Raw genomic sequence first — 13,369 nt, forward strand, 5'->3', positions numbered from 1 at the left:
TTCGCACACCTGGATCGAAAGAGCGAAACGCAAACGCTGAGCGGTTTTGCGTCTCGTTCAAACTGAAAATCGAAATTGGGCCGCCTCCGATGTATCTCATTACAGCCCTGAGAATTTGTAATTTTTTTTGAGGTGTTACATGGCTTTTAAATGGCAAAAAAAAAAAAAAAAAACATTTTCTATAATTTCTTTTTTAATATGATCAATGAGTTATTTTACAATTAGTCAAACTTTAAACATGAAAAAGGACGATATTTGAACAATATTTTGTGAAATTTTCAATCGAAAATTTTGAATAGTTCAAGGATTCTCGAGGTGGACGGGACAGCTCATGATAACTTTATCTGAAATCAAATGAACAAATATTTTTTGGTGGTAGGTGAGTATAGCTCGTGAATGAACGAAGGATTTTTGAAAAAATTGAAATTTGATTATTCGGTAGTGTTGTATGCAGAACGGTATGATTTTCGGTAAAATAAGTTGTGACAAAGGAAAAAAAATCCTTTGTTCAATCACGAACTATACTCACCTATCAACGAAAATTATATTGTTTTTTTTATTTCAGATAAATACTCGTTTCTTCAAAAACCAATTCCCAGCGGCTGAATTCGCAAAATGTTTGGATAAAAATATCATAAGGTACCGTTCTTTTACATGTTTAAAGTTAAAATACTTCTTTTATTGTAATAAAAAAAAAAATATAATGTAATCCCATCATTTTAAAATTGAACTATTTTTTTCATAGAGATTATACTTCGTTCCAAATAATGTTTCTCATTTATACAAGTAAATGACCAAACTAAATGGAACGAAACTGAGTCACGAATTGAATTTTTTCAACTCGCTTCACATCACTTATATTATACATATAAGTTTCGAACCTGTGTTGTCATTCGAATAATTAAATTATCCTGAATTTTTCCGAGTTTACTGATTTTGTGGTATAATCTTCGCGATTTTTATTGCGGTTGCTTTTGTAATTATATCAAAGACTTGACGATTAGAAAGACGATTAGAGCTTCTCTGTGTCTCACAATCAATACTAGATTTCAAAACAGCGGTTGATTTGTACAGATGTTCAAATTTTGAATGTAGATTACAATAAAGTGCGGATTATGTAGACGATATTTAAAGGTTTGAGAGTAAAAAAGTATTTAAAATCATGGTTTGTTTCTTCATTGCTCTAAAAATTTACCCCTGGAGAGTTATTTTTTCAGTGACGCAATTACAAAGTATTCGTGCGATTTATAAAATATTTGTAATCCGTGGTGGATACAGAAAGTATTTTTGTTCTATTTAATTGGTTGACGCATTCGCGCCAAGAAGATAAAAAGAACCTCTTCAGATCCTTAATTTATCGGGAACGGAAAGAGAGAACGAAAAATAAAACACAACTTCGATGGCAAATATTTATCCTGTCCAACATATTCCTAGATGAGATCAAAGAACATTCTTTACATTCTTCTGTAGGTATACTCCTGTATGCGAAAAAAAAATAATTAGGTTCAGTAAATATTCGAAAACCGTGTATGCCCAGAACAAAGGGAGTGTCAAAGCCCCAAGATTGGTAAATAAATAACAATTATTAATAAGAATATAATAATCATGAAAAATTACAATCTGCGTAAGAGTAGAAAATAGAGAAGCATCTTTTCAAAATTGTTAGAAGGTGAAATATTCTGATTAAAATTTATAATTCTTTTAAGTGCTTTCTACTCCTGAATATATTGGTCAGTAATAATAAAATAAAAACAATTTAAAAAAAAAATCTTATTTAAAAAAGCGCAGCTTTCAACAATTTTGAAACAGAGTTTCTTGATTTTCTTCTTCTAATGGAATCCGAATATATTTCACCCTTAATTCTGATTCACCAGGCTCACTTTTCTTATAATTGGTAAATTTTCTCCTGTACGAATCCTTTCATCGCAAATCGTCGCAGTGTTCGTGAATTCCAAAAACTTATAACTTTTTCAACAAGCCATTTTTAATTCAACGAGTCGATATATACATATACAATTATTCCCGAAAGTACTTTAATCAAAAAAATAGTTCAACCCTTTCTTCCTAACGCTTTAAAAATTTCGTATTTCTCTCCTTGCACATCGCGTCTTTTCTTTGTCTCTATCTTTTCGTCGGGGTTGAAGTCCGCCAAATTTCCTCATCCCTTAAAAAAGTCCGTGAAGTAAATCCGACGCAACAACAAAAACAACAACATAACGGCTGTACATCGTCGAGTGGAAAAAATCGGGGTCCGTTATTCCTCCCTAAATCTTGCAGTGTACATCGGGAAAGCGTTCTACGGCATGACGCTCTTTGCGACGATGTTATAAAGCCGCACAATACAGCCACCCTCTCGTCTGTCAACCGCAGAGAACCGATCTTTCGAAACACGATGCGAAATCTGAAACGAAACGACTTCTAGAGGCGAGAGAGAGAGAGAGAGAGAGAGAGTGAGAAGGGGGTGGGGGGTGGGGAGGAGGACTGATTGACTTATTGTCACCCTGATAGCTTTTAACGTCGACGGTCCGACGCTCGATTCGAAGGGGCGCGAAATCCACCCTCACAGATACCGGCGAATATCGCTGTATCTTGCTCCTCGAAGTTTCCGCCACCCAAACTGCTCGCTTCGAGTCATTTCAAAGTTTCGCTTTATCGAGTTTGAGGGTGGAATAATTTACATTTGTTTTAATTTCACAAAACCGCCGTACCGTTATTCCGCTTTTATTTTATTTCCGAATACTGTTGGTAAAGGAATCGCGCACTGGAAGGTAAAAAAACCATTGTAAATAAATCAGCGATTATACCAAACGATTCAAGATAAACTTTATTCACTTTAAATCGATTTTGAAATATATTTGAAATGAATATATATTTACAGAGAAAATATCGTGAGTTTAAATTTGAAATTTTGATTATTCATCAAATTCTGTTGAAAATTGTCCGAACCATCCAAGTTTTTATAAAATATCATTTCTTGTTTAAAAAAAAATTTTTTTTTTTCTACCGAACAGCTTCCGAAACAGAAAAACAGAATGAAAAATATTACTAGAAATTTTAATGGAAGATAGAAATTTTTCTTATGAAATTGTGAAAACAAAATTTTAAAGTCATTTCCGTTATCAAATCAAACAAAAAAAGTTCAGGCATTTTTTTTTGTTTTTTGTTGCTCTGAGATCTCGACAAATGGATGGGACAAAAGAAAAGTGTTTAAAAGAAACAAAAATTATAATTAGTAAAATCTCGCCGCAGACTCGGTAATTTTTTTTTTTTTCTTTTCTTTTTTCTTTCTCATCCTGCAGTTTCCCGGATCGTTTTTAAATTTTGCGAAATTTCACGTGAGTAAAATGAATGAACACTGTTACGGTAAATAAAATAGCTGGAATCGAGTAATGCGGTTCAAGTCCCGTCAACGGGTTCAACGAGTGAATGGGATTTAATTCGTCGAATTGAATAACCTACTACAACGAGATGCGAGATGATAGCGAGAAAATCCGCAACCATCGTCATGCGTAAATGTCAAACAGAGACGGGCACGGTTTTATAATTGCTCGCGGTAATTGCCGTGCTTTCATTCCCGCGGCTTCGCTCGCGTCGCGTGTATGCGTTAATAAATATACCAATCCGAACAATAATTACCTCATACACGCAAAATCAAAAACGAATTGTTCCGGTTTTTCGAGGGGATTCGGCACTCGGCGCTTTCAAATACACGTCGAGGGTTCCGAATGCTTATTGTTAGACGGCTGGTTCAAAGTGCCGATTTTTCGGGGGAATATTGTATAATATCTACGCACCTATAATTGCTTCCTTTCATCCGAAGAATCTCGTCCCAATTAAAATCCTGCCAAAGCTTTAAACGCTCGCTTGTAGTTATTACCAGTTATAATAAGTACTTTACCGGGGATCGAATTTAATTCTTTTACAACGCTTCCGCGTTTTTATTTTTCTTTCCACATTTTTGGAATCTCATTTTTTTTTTTTTTGTTTTTATCGACCTCTTTATTATCTGGGAAATTCTTTGGAGAGGTGTGAAACTCACAAATACACGTGATTTTTTCAAAACTTTTTCCGTTCACTTACTTTCAAAAGATCCAATTCTACAGAAGAAATGGAAAATGTTTTGCCTGTACTCGACGTAAATTAGAGGTTAAATTTAGATGGTAGATTTTTTTTTCTGTATTCGTTCGATCAAATTGTCGTAAAATTGATATTTTTTTTCTGATATTCGTTGCAGTCGGTACAGTTTGATATTTTCATCAAAAATTTGTTACAAACTTCAAAACGTTAGGTGAATTTTTCGAGGTTACAAAATTATTTCGAAACTTACGTCGTAGATAGTATCGAATATGTTTTATGAGAATCAGAAATAGAAATGTTGAACAAAACGCAACATTTTTTCAAACAATTTAAAAATCGTAAAATAACCAATGAAGTATTCTATCGATCAATATTTTGTCGACGTTTTTTTTTTCATCGATACCTTCATTTTTTCTTCAAGTGGCAAATTTTTTCCACTTTTCAAAAATTAGGAGCTTCAGAGTAAATTGTTGAAATTTTATAACTGGAAAATTTTATTTTTTACAGTGAACCCTGAAAGTACAGTCGTAGAAAATTGATCGAATTCTTGATAATTTCTTCGGACAATTTTTATAAATTGATGAGAAAATAGTAAATTTTGACAATGTATAGTGATGAAAAATGAAGCGATGAGGTAAAATGTCTGCGCTGAATTCAGCGAAACATCGACACCGCGGCTCCATTGATCAGTTATATTTTCATGCGGATAAAAATATACCAACCGCTGAGAGTGACTCGCCTCAATAAATCGTTTGATCTATAAACTCGACTTGTAGAATCCAGTCCATCAATAAGTGAGCACAAGACTACACGGTTACTTTCTTTGGGAAGAATCGATTCCCGTTTCGAATACCGAGCCGAGTACCGGCATAAATCGAAAACTTTAAAAGCGAGAGGGATAAAGTTTCCGAAAAAAGTTGGAGCGCTTCGAAAACCCCTGGGATTCGGGATTCATTCATGTAACTAAGTTTCGAAAAGGTATGTATACAATTTTTGTCCGTCACGACTGACGAAAACGGCACAAGCAACGTCAGGGGGAACGATACGAGTACGTGGAATAATTTCAATCATCTTTATTTTTTGCTGACTTTTCAAATTTTGGTGACTGTTTAATCCGAAATCAAAGCGCAGGATGCTTTCTCTAGAAAAAAATCAAACAGCTTACGTATTTGGATATTCACTTGACGCTCGTTGTTTTCATACCGATTTGAGTAAAAAACAATATCAGAATTTTTCACAAATCTTTTACAAATACAAAAATAAGAGAAGACAAGTTTAAAGAATTTTTTTCCACACATGTAACTGATGTGATTACCAAAATTATATGCTCGAACCGAAGATTCATTTCGTGGAATGAATGCAGAATGAAGAAAGTTTTATGCAGTACGGAAAATCTGGTTTCTTTACGTTAATTGAATTGCGTAACAGTTTCGTGATGGGAATCAAATTCGTATTTTTCGAATAAATCAAGTCGAATAGGTACTGACTGCAGGAATTAATCGCACGTACGTTTCATTTCGCGCGTTTTTTGAGTCGCTAATAATCGTTTTCAATCACCGTTTATCACACCGAGAGACATTTTTAGTTCCGATTACCGCTCAGTCCTTAACTTTTTCATTTTTTACCACAATAGAAAAATATAGTTCTAGGTACAAATTGAAAATTAGTTTTGTAGCTGTTACCACAAAGTCTAGTATCCGTTACTATTCTTTCTCATCACGATCACTGTTGCTAGATTTTCTTGCAACTGATTTTGCGTTGCAATAACCAAAAAAGGATCGACAATAGCGCAAAATGGTTTGGCGCACCTCGTTTTTCCTAATACCAACAATATTCAAACAATTTTTTCAACGATACCTGTTTTACTGAATTTTTCTAGTTACTATAAAAAATGAAATTTTTCTCGGTGCAACGTTCCGATTTCACGTCCCTTTTCACAAACATACGTCGTGAATTCCTTACGACCGCACGTTCCGTCGTCTGCTCAAAATCAACAACTCTAAAAAAATTTTAGGCTAGAGACAGTTGGCTACCCTGACAAACGGCCGCTCTCTCGCGTCGCAGCGCATGCGCGTTAAATCTTAGCAGACGACGGACCACGCAGTCGTTGGAGTTTCGCTATACTGTCAACACTTGCAACGGATATCAATGAGCGCTTTTCAACCCCAGAGAGGATCATCCCTCATTGCCCGCACCTGCACCATTCGGGCTGTTGCAGCAGGCTGCAGCTGAGTCGATAAATTTTAATCCAAATTGTTTTTAATAATTAATCACCACCGCCATCCCCCCGCCACCGACTGTACGTGATGTCGTATAACACGGTGTGCACTCGAGGGAATCTACTACGGATCGTCTGACGGATTCACCGACGTAACGTCGTCGGTGTAGAGCGTAACATTTATCACCGTGCTATACCCACTTCAATTCCGTAATGCTGCGCCACATCGCTAACAATCCATCGTTACGTTGGGGATGGGTCAATTTTTCTTGTTTCCAAAAAAGATTGCGTCAATCTAGACCGATAAGAAAATGCAGCTTTTCCACGCTTTTCTTTTTTTTTTGTAAATATTAGGAAATTGCCGCGTGGATTTTCGAGTATCTTGAAAACTTGGCGAATCTAACGAATGTGAGGATTAAGTATGTTGAAAAAAAATTTTTTCTTGATTCACATTAATTTTTGTTCATTTAGTAACACAAGTTGTTGTTCTGAATACTTTTTTACTGGATAAAATAACGGTTCTTTGAATCGAAAAAACTTTCCATTCTCTGTATTTTGTAGATCCGAAAAACCCTTTCTCTGTGTGTATGAATATCTTTTTGTTCAATAGAAGGAGAAATATTTGTCGTTTGAAAGCGTAGAATTTTGAACTAATCCCCCCCCCCCCCCCCCCGACATTTTTGTGCGTCGAGGGCAAAGTTCTTCTGATTATAGCATATCTAGTTGAGTAATCTTTGGCGGTTCTCTCAAATATATAAGTACGTTTCAATTGTCTGAAAAAGTCTTTGATCTCTTTATGTGCCGATGATATATCCTCAAAAATGGAAATGCGTCGAGTTGAAAAATTAAAAAATTGGTTGTATTTGTAAAGTATGGCGATCAAATATAGCAAAAGAAACATTTTATCAAATCAAATAAATGTAGTCTCACTAATTGATAGCGCAAATTTTTGTTCAGACTACGTATTTTCAACTGAGTTATCGAAACATTACCTTTGCCATATTGGAGCGGAGTTGAAGTTCCCAATTCAAAAATTTCCGAAAGCACCGAATTCCGTATTATTTGGTGGTGAAACTTGAAGAAAAAAAATCAAACTTTTAGGAAACAACAGAGTTTTGAATGGTCGGAAATCCGACGGCTCAAAGTTTCGAAATGCAAGATTCCGAAAATTCAAGTTCCGATAGAACAAAGTTCCAAAAAGTAAAGTTCCGACAAAACAAAATTACAAAAAATAAAGTTTCGATAGAGTAAAATTCCGAATATTAAAATATACTCACACAGCGTAGTTTGCTCAACAAGTGAGTGTAAAAAATCAGAAAAACCGAAAATCATAGTGACCACGATTCCGAACGTAAAAATATAAAATATCCAAAACAGAGAAAGACCAAAGTGGTGAAATTTCACCAAGCCAGAAATTCGCAGAACCAAAAATCTTCGATCATTCGGAATTTCGTTATTCCAGATTTTTAAATATTCTCATTTTTGCACTTTCGGAACTTTGAGCGTCGGGTTTCGGACCGTTCGAAACTTTGATATTTCATCCAAGTTTAATTTCTTTAATTCAACTTTCGCCACCACAAAATTTGGAATCTGGCTCTTCCGGAACTTTTGAAATTCGGAATTTCAACCCCTTCCCGTCATATTATCTATATATATTATTATTATATATATATATAAATCCGTACCTCTATTCGACAATGACAAAACTTGTCATAAAAATTATTTCAACCGTTCTCTCGACCTCCTTTTTACACTTACACTTTTGCGATTATCAAATTCTGCTCGGACTCACCTAGACTGGAGGATAATCTTGTGGGCGTAGATCGGGGTTTCCTCCCTGCCGAGTAAAAATACTATGTCGGCGGATTCCGTGTCCTCCGATAATCTTGCCAAATCTTCAAGTAGTCGAGGAACTCCCGCGAGTCCTGCTTCTCCTGGCACTCCAGCCGCCCCCGCAGCCGATCCTCCGACTGCGGACCTGCCCGCCATTCTCTGAAAACGATCGCTAAATTATCAGGCAATCACGACGGAAACAGTAGCCTTGTTCTTCCGTTCCAGATTTCTCACTTTTCCAATTTTATCTCCATTGATTTTACGACCATTGCACGTGAAAACAATTAGTCGTCCTAACAGACTGATTTGTGTTTTTATTGTTTGTTTCTTCCAGGTCAAGTTGCCGAGACAAACGTTACGAAATGCTTTTGTGGTGAGTTGAAATTGTCATTTTTTTTTCTCGGTTTTCATTCCGTTGAAACAAAAATTGTAATCAGCCGTTACTTTGACTTGGAGATATTTAGTATCTATCTAAATTGTACAAGATATCATGCAGAAGCAAATACGAAGAAGCAGCTTTCGGTCTTTGCAAAAAAATAATCATACCGCGTTTCAATTTCAAGCCGAAGAAGTGCAGAAGATATAATTCAAGGCACAAGTTTCAATTATGAGAAATTCTCATCGATTTTTCGAAAAAGTTTTACAAAAATATCACAATTTTAACCACAAAAGCAGTAAAATTATTTTATTACATAATTCACGTCTGAGTTCGTATTGCATTAATAAAAAAATCCGAACGGATTTCAACTTTTTACTATCAAATTCCGAGTGACAAGGAAAAACGTTTTGAAATCGTAAATACTTCGGGAAATAATATAGAAGGGACGGTTTGAGCGATGACAATGGCCGTTGCCGTGACAGAAATTCCGGGAAACGTGTCGCTTGTCAAGGGTGAAGGGGGTATAATTGCGGTTATGTCGAACTAAAAACGAACGCAATCAAAACACAATCAGTGCTAATTGAGTAATTAATATTTAATCAGTGTCCGGTGCACAGCTTGCCGTTGATGCCGGTGCTGCATCAACCAGGCTCAAGAGGCGATCTCTGATGCAGCTGATCCTCTTTTAATTGGTTCGGTTTTTTTGCAGTTTTTTAACCACCGTATTCGTCATACGTCAATTGTTTTACAAACGACGAACGGACAACGAGAAGCAAAACTCGGCGTGAAGCCCTGCAAGGTTTTTTTTCACTTTGTTCATTCGGAATTCAATTCAAACTCGATTCAATTTGCTGGGAGAAGATTTCGTATTTATACCAGCAAACGGCTCGTGATATTAGGTGCTACGTGATTCGTTTCATTATTTCCTGATAAAATAGTCACTCGTTGTGAAATTGCTTTTCATCCAACGTCCCGATGGATTATAATATGTTAATTGAATGAGATTGGCAAATTATTTCATTTCAATATTTTCGTCGACAATTTGTCGATTGGGAATTCATTGAAGCATTGATTTACTCTAAGAAAACAATTTTTCTTTTTTTTTTTTTAACAAATAATTTTTATACTTGTCAAGTTGATATATTATTCTTGTTGTCACAAACTGTGTTCGTATTGCACATGCTATTCTAGCTAGTCAAATGAATTTGATCAATTCTAGGCACGAGTACAACCGTTAAACGTGATTAGGCAACATTTTTTGTTGGGTTCGATCAACGAATTGATACTTGGTGGGAACAAATGACGCCAGAAATAATTATACAATCTACCGCAAAATAGTTTCAACACTTTCAGGTTCAGTAGAAAGAAATTTGTTTCTACAAATCGAATTGTAAAAACCGTCGTTTTGTGTAATAGAAATAAACGGTCAAATGCGAAACTGATTTTAATTGCAATGAATTTCACTACAGATGTAAAAATTTTGATTTGTAAACGGAAAATTAGGCGAAGAATTTTTACATATCATCATTCGGTTTTTAAAATTTTGGAATCAGAGAGTTTTTCCAGTTAAAATTACGTGTAATGTTATTTTTGTAACATGATTAATAACGGCATTATAAGTTAATTAGATATAACTCTGAATTCATAATTTCTTTTCGATCTATTCGTTGAATCAAAAATACGTGTTACGTCAAATTTTTACACGAGTTAACGTAATAATTCATTTATCTTGCATCAAAAATACATTAGATCCATCATAAGAAGGTTTCGGGTGATTCTCAGAGATTTTATTTCCGAATAAAAACAAATAATAATTCATCAGAATCGGAAAATAGCGTTCTTCGATCAATAAAAGAGCAAAATTATTCAATAACGCGATTTTCTTTAAACCCTCAGAAATCGACCATTTTAATTGTAAGATCAACTTTTAACCAACTTCGTGTCACAGATTTATTTCCATTTCGTGAAATTTTCTACCAGACTGTACTTGTCTCTAAAATTGTTCTAAAATTTTCGCAAGATATCCGTCGTTTCGGCATGAAATCCCGGTTTGTAAACATTCGCGCGTGTCATGATAGAAGACGCGTCGCGTGCGAGATTTACACACAACATGATCCACACAAGTAGGAACGGCGTGTTAGATAATCGCATCGCGCGTATCTCCTCGTCCATCTCGAATCGTCAAAGTCAGATGCGAAGGAATCCGAGTGAAGGAAAAAAAAAAAATAAAAATAAAAAAAAATAATAAACGTCGACGAACCCGTCTGATCATGGTATCCAAGAGTTAAGAATCCCGAAAAGATCCTTCCGAGATCAGGAATCGAATACCGGAATTAATCCTCCAGATATTGTTTCCACCACGCTTTATTACAGCACTATAAATGAGCACAAGACATCGTGTTGGAGTTGGTAACGTTATCCGTAACGATTCGTGCTTGAGGAAAAACCGTTATTTCATAATTTTCGAACTGTTTGAAACTCGTTAAACGGTGATGAAGGAAAACAAGCTTGTATTTTGCAATCCTAGTTACTTAAAAATTATTGTTACTGTAAGAAGATATTGATTTTTTCTCAACGTTACGTTACAATAACGTTACCAACTTCAACCTCGTCCCAAGATGGATCACCTATCCTCACCCTCTGAGGTGGTTAGCTAGTTCTGTACCGTCAAACAAACACGTTTTTCACCGATATTATATCCTCCCGCACTTCCGCAGGAATTCGACGTCCCACCGCTCACAGGTTCGCTGATCCAAACGATCGCACGACAGGATCCGATCTATAGATTTTTTCCCCGTTCTCTTCCTGTTTTCACCGGACCACAAATCACCGCTTTCCGGAATCGGATAAACACAGGTCAGACAATCATTGCGCGCGCGATGCTGAGATCGACCTGCGGCCACTTCTGAGACCGGGAACCGACGTGTGTTTCTCACCGAAAGGATAAACTCTCCTCACCGATGTTGCCACGTCCTCTCGAACCGAGAGGATCGCGCTACCTGTACACGGGTAAAAAATCACTCCAGCGGAACGCCGAGAACGATGAAAAAATTTTCACCAATTTTCCTTTTCCTTTTCCCCTTTACTTCCGGTTTATCACCGTGCTGCAGATTTCTGCAGTCCCTGTTTTTTCACAGTCGAGCTCATCGCGTTGCCTCTCCGATTCAAATATTTAGCTTAATTTATGTGCTACTGATTGTTTTTTTGGAGAGTAACTCGAACTATCGATGGACAGATTTCGCGGACGAATTGCGAAAAATGCGGAACCCGATGAACCGCAACGATCCAAGACTACCACGTGGGCCATTTTATTTCGTGACGATTGTAACCGGATCGTTAACCGCGGGCTGCACGAATTCTTTACCGCCGAGCACAATTCACTCGGAATCTGGTCCGACCCAGTCTGAGTAGTTTTCAACGTCGTGCTTGGCCCTCCTTCCACCAACTCCTCCTCCGATCTCCTCTTTCTTCTTTTCTCGTTTTTTCAGCGAGGTAATGATCGTACGCGGTCGCGAGGCCGTCGATCCTTACCGATCCTTTTTCGATTGTACCATTTGCGTAGGGTAACTTACCACAATTTGATCGATTGTCAGTTATTTCGATCGATTTATCCGACGCTAAGCTTCGGCGGTACGGTAAGCAGTCGGTAACTGTTATCAACGAAGTACGTAGTTGATGATTTACCAGTCAATTAAACGCTTTTTCGATTCAACCTCCAATTTATTAGACTAATTAATCGATCACCGCAAAAATACGACCTGAATAATGTTGGTTTACACGAAATTGGCAATAATTTTCATCCTTTTACCACGAGACGCGGTCGGTAAGTTGTTTCCATCAATCGATACAGATCAAAAAGATTTGTATTTCTTAAGACAGTACTATCGAATGAAATCTAATGAAATGCACCTGTGTTATCATGTATTGTAAACTTGATTTTGTAACTTTTTCTTGTGAACGATCTAATAGATCATTTTAATTGATCATCTGACTCGTAAGATAATGGCACACAGGCTACCGACGGATGGTAAGCAAACTTTATTAACGCAGGCTGACAGTTGGATTAGGATATGAATTGATAAATTGAAAGATTTCCATTTTGATGAACTATTTTAAATCTACCCAGATTTTTAGTAAAATTCATCCGAGTATAGTATTCCATTATATTTCTGTTCAATGCGTTGAAGTTTGACAGTTGATTTTTTCTCACAACCAACGTAATGAGACCAGGAAAATGTTGAAAAAAAATCTTTTAAGAACAATAAAGTGTTACACAATTTCGCTATTCACTAAAATTATAAAATCGCAAAAACACATAGAATTGTCGCCAATCTTAGAGTCATATGCCTTGCTCTACTCTCTTGCTTATCCAAGTCCCAAAGAAATTATTACCGCATTATCTCCCGGTGAAAACTCGGTTGAATGCGGAGTGGTTCGGCTTTGACGCAATTTTGTTTTAGTCAGAGTTCCGTAGAGGGTCTATAAGCAGCTTGGCAGTTACCTCGGTGTTTTCTTTCTTCATTCCTAGCTGTCTTTTTCCTTCCCCTCAATTTCTTTTTCTCCGTATACAATGGTTGAATGTGAAAAGAATTTTTCATCGTCTACATATTGCATTGAGCCACAGGATTTCTGTATACCACAGAGCATGCCTACATACACGAACCTTTCATAGAACTTGATACTAATTCATTTTGAATAACCCGACGACGAACGACGACGACAAGTTGAAACGTCTTTGAAAAAATATCCTTTTCAAATATTCTCTAACTCTACGATTATTCTCAGATCGTTTTATTCTGAATTATACCTAATTAACTTATACTCGTTCAGACTAGCTCGCGAGGTTCCCAGCCGAATGATAA

General features: G+C 36.4%; 1 protein-coding gene across 8 annotated transcripts in view; it reads right to left on the minus strand.

Annotated features, from left to right (window-relative positions):
• Positions 1-11,915, minus strand: part of LOC124213925 (serine-enriched protein) — a 32,722-nt gene extending 20,807 nt beyond the window's left edge. The window contains exons 1-3 of one of the 8 annotated variants that reach the window (XM_069134252.1): positions 11,105-11,915; positions 10,768-10,882; positions 8,088-8,287 (exon numbers count right to left, since the gene is read on the minus strand). In XM_069134252.1, coding sequence (XP_068990353.1) covers positions 8,088-8,287; positions 10,768-10,779 — 212 coding nt within the window. In that variant the 5' untranslated portion in view covers positions 10,780-10,882; positions 11,105-11,915. Of the gene's footprint in view, positions 1-8,087; positions 8,288-10,767; positions 10,883-11,088 lie in introns of all 8 variants that reach the window. The other 7 variants (XM_069134251.1, XM_069134249.1, XM_046615724.2 and 4 more) reach the window with 7 other exon arrangements.
• Positions 11,916-13,369: the final 1,454 nt, after the last annotated feature.

The sequence above is a fragment of the Neodiprion pinetum genome, chromosome 3 (assembly GCF_021155775.2).
Source record: "Neodiprion pinetum isolate iyNeoPine1 chromosome 3, iyNeoPine1.2, whole genome shotgun sequence".
NCBI classification, from domain to species: domain Eukaryota; kingdom Metazoa; phylum Arthropoda; class Insecta; order Hymenoptera; family Diprionidae; genus Neodiprion; species Neodiprion pinetum.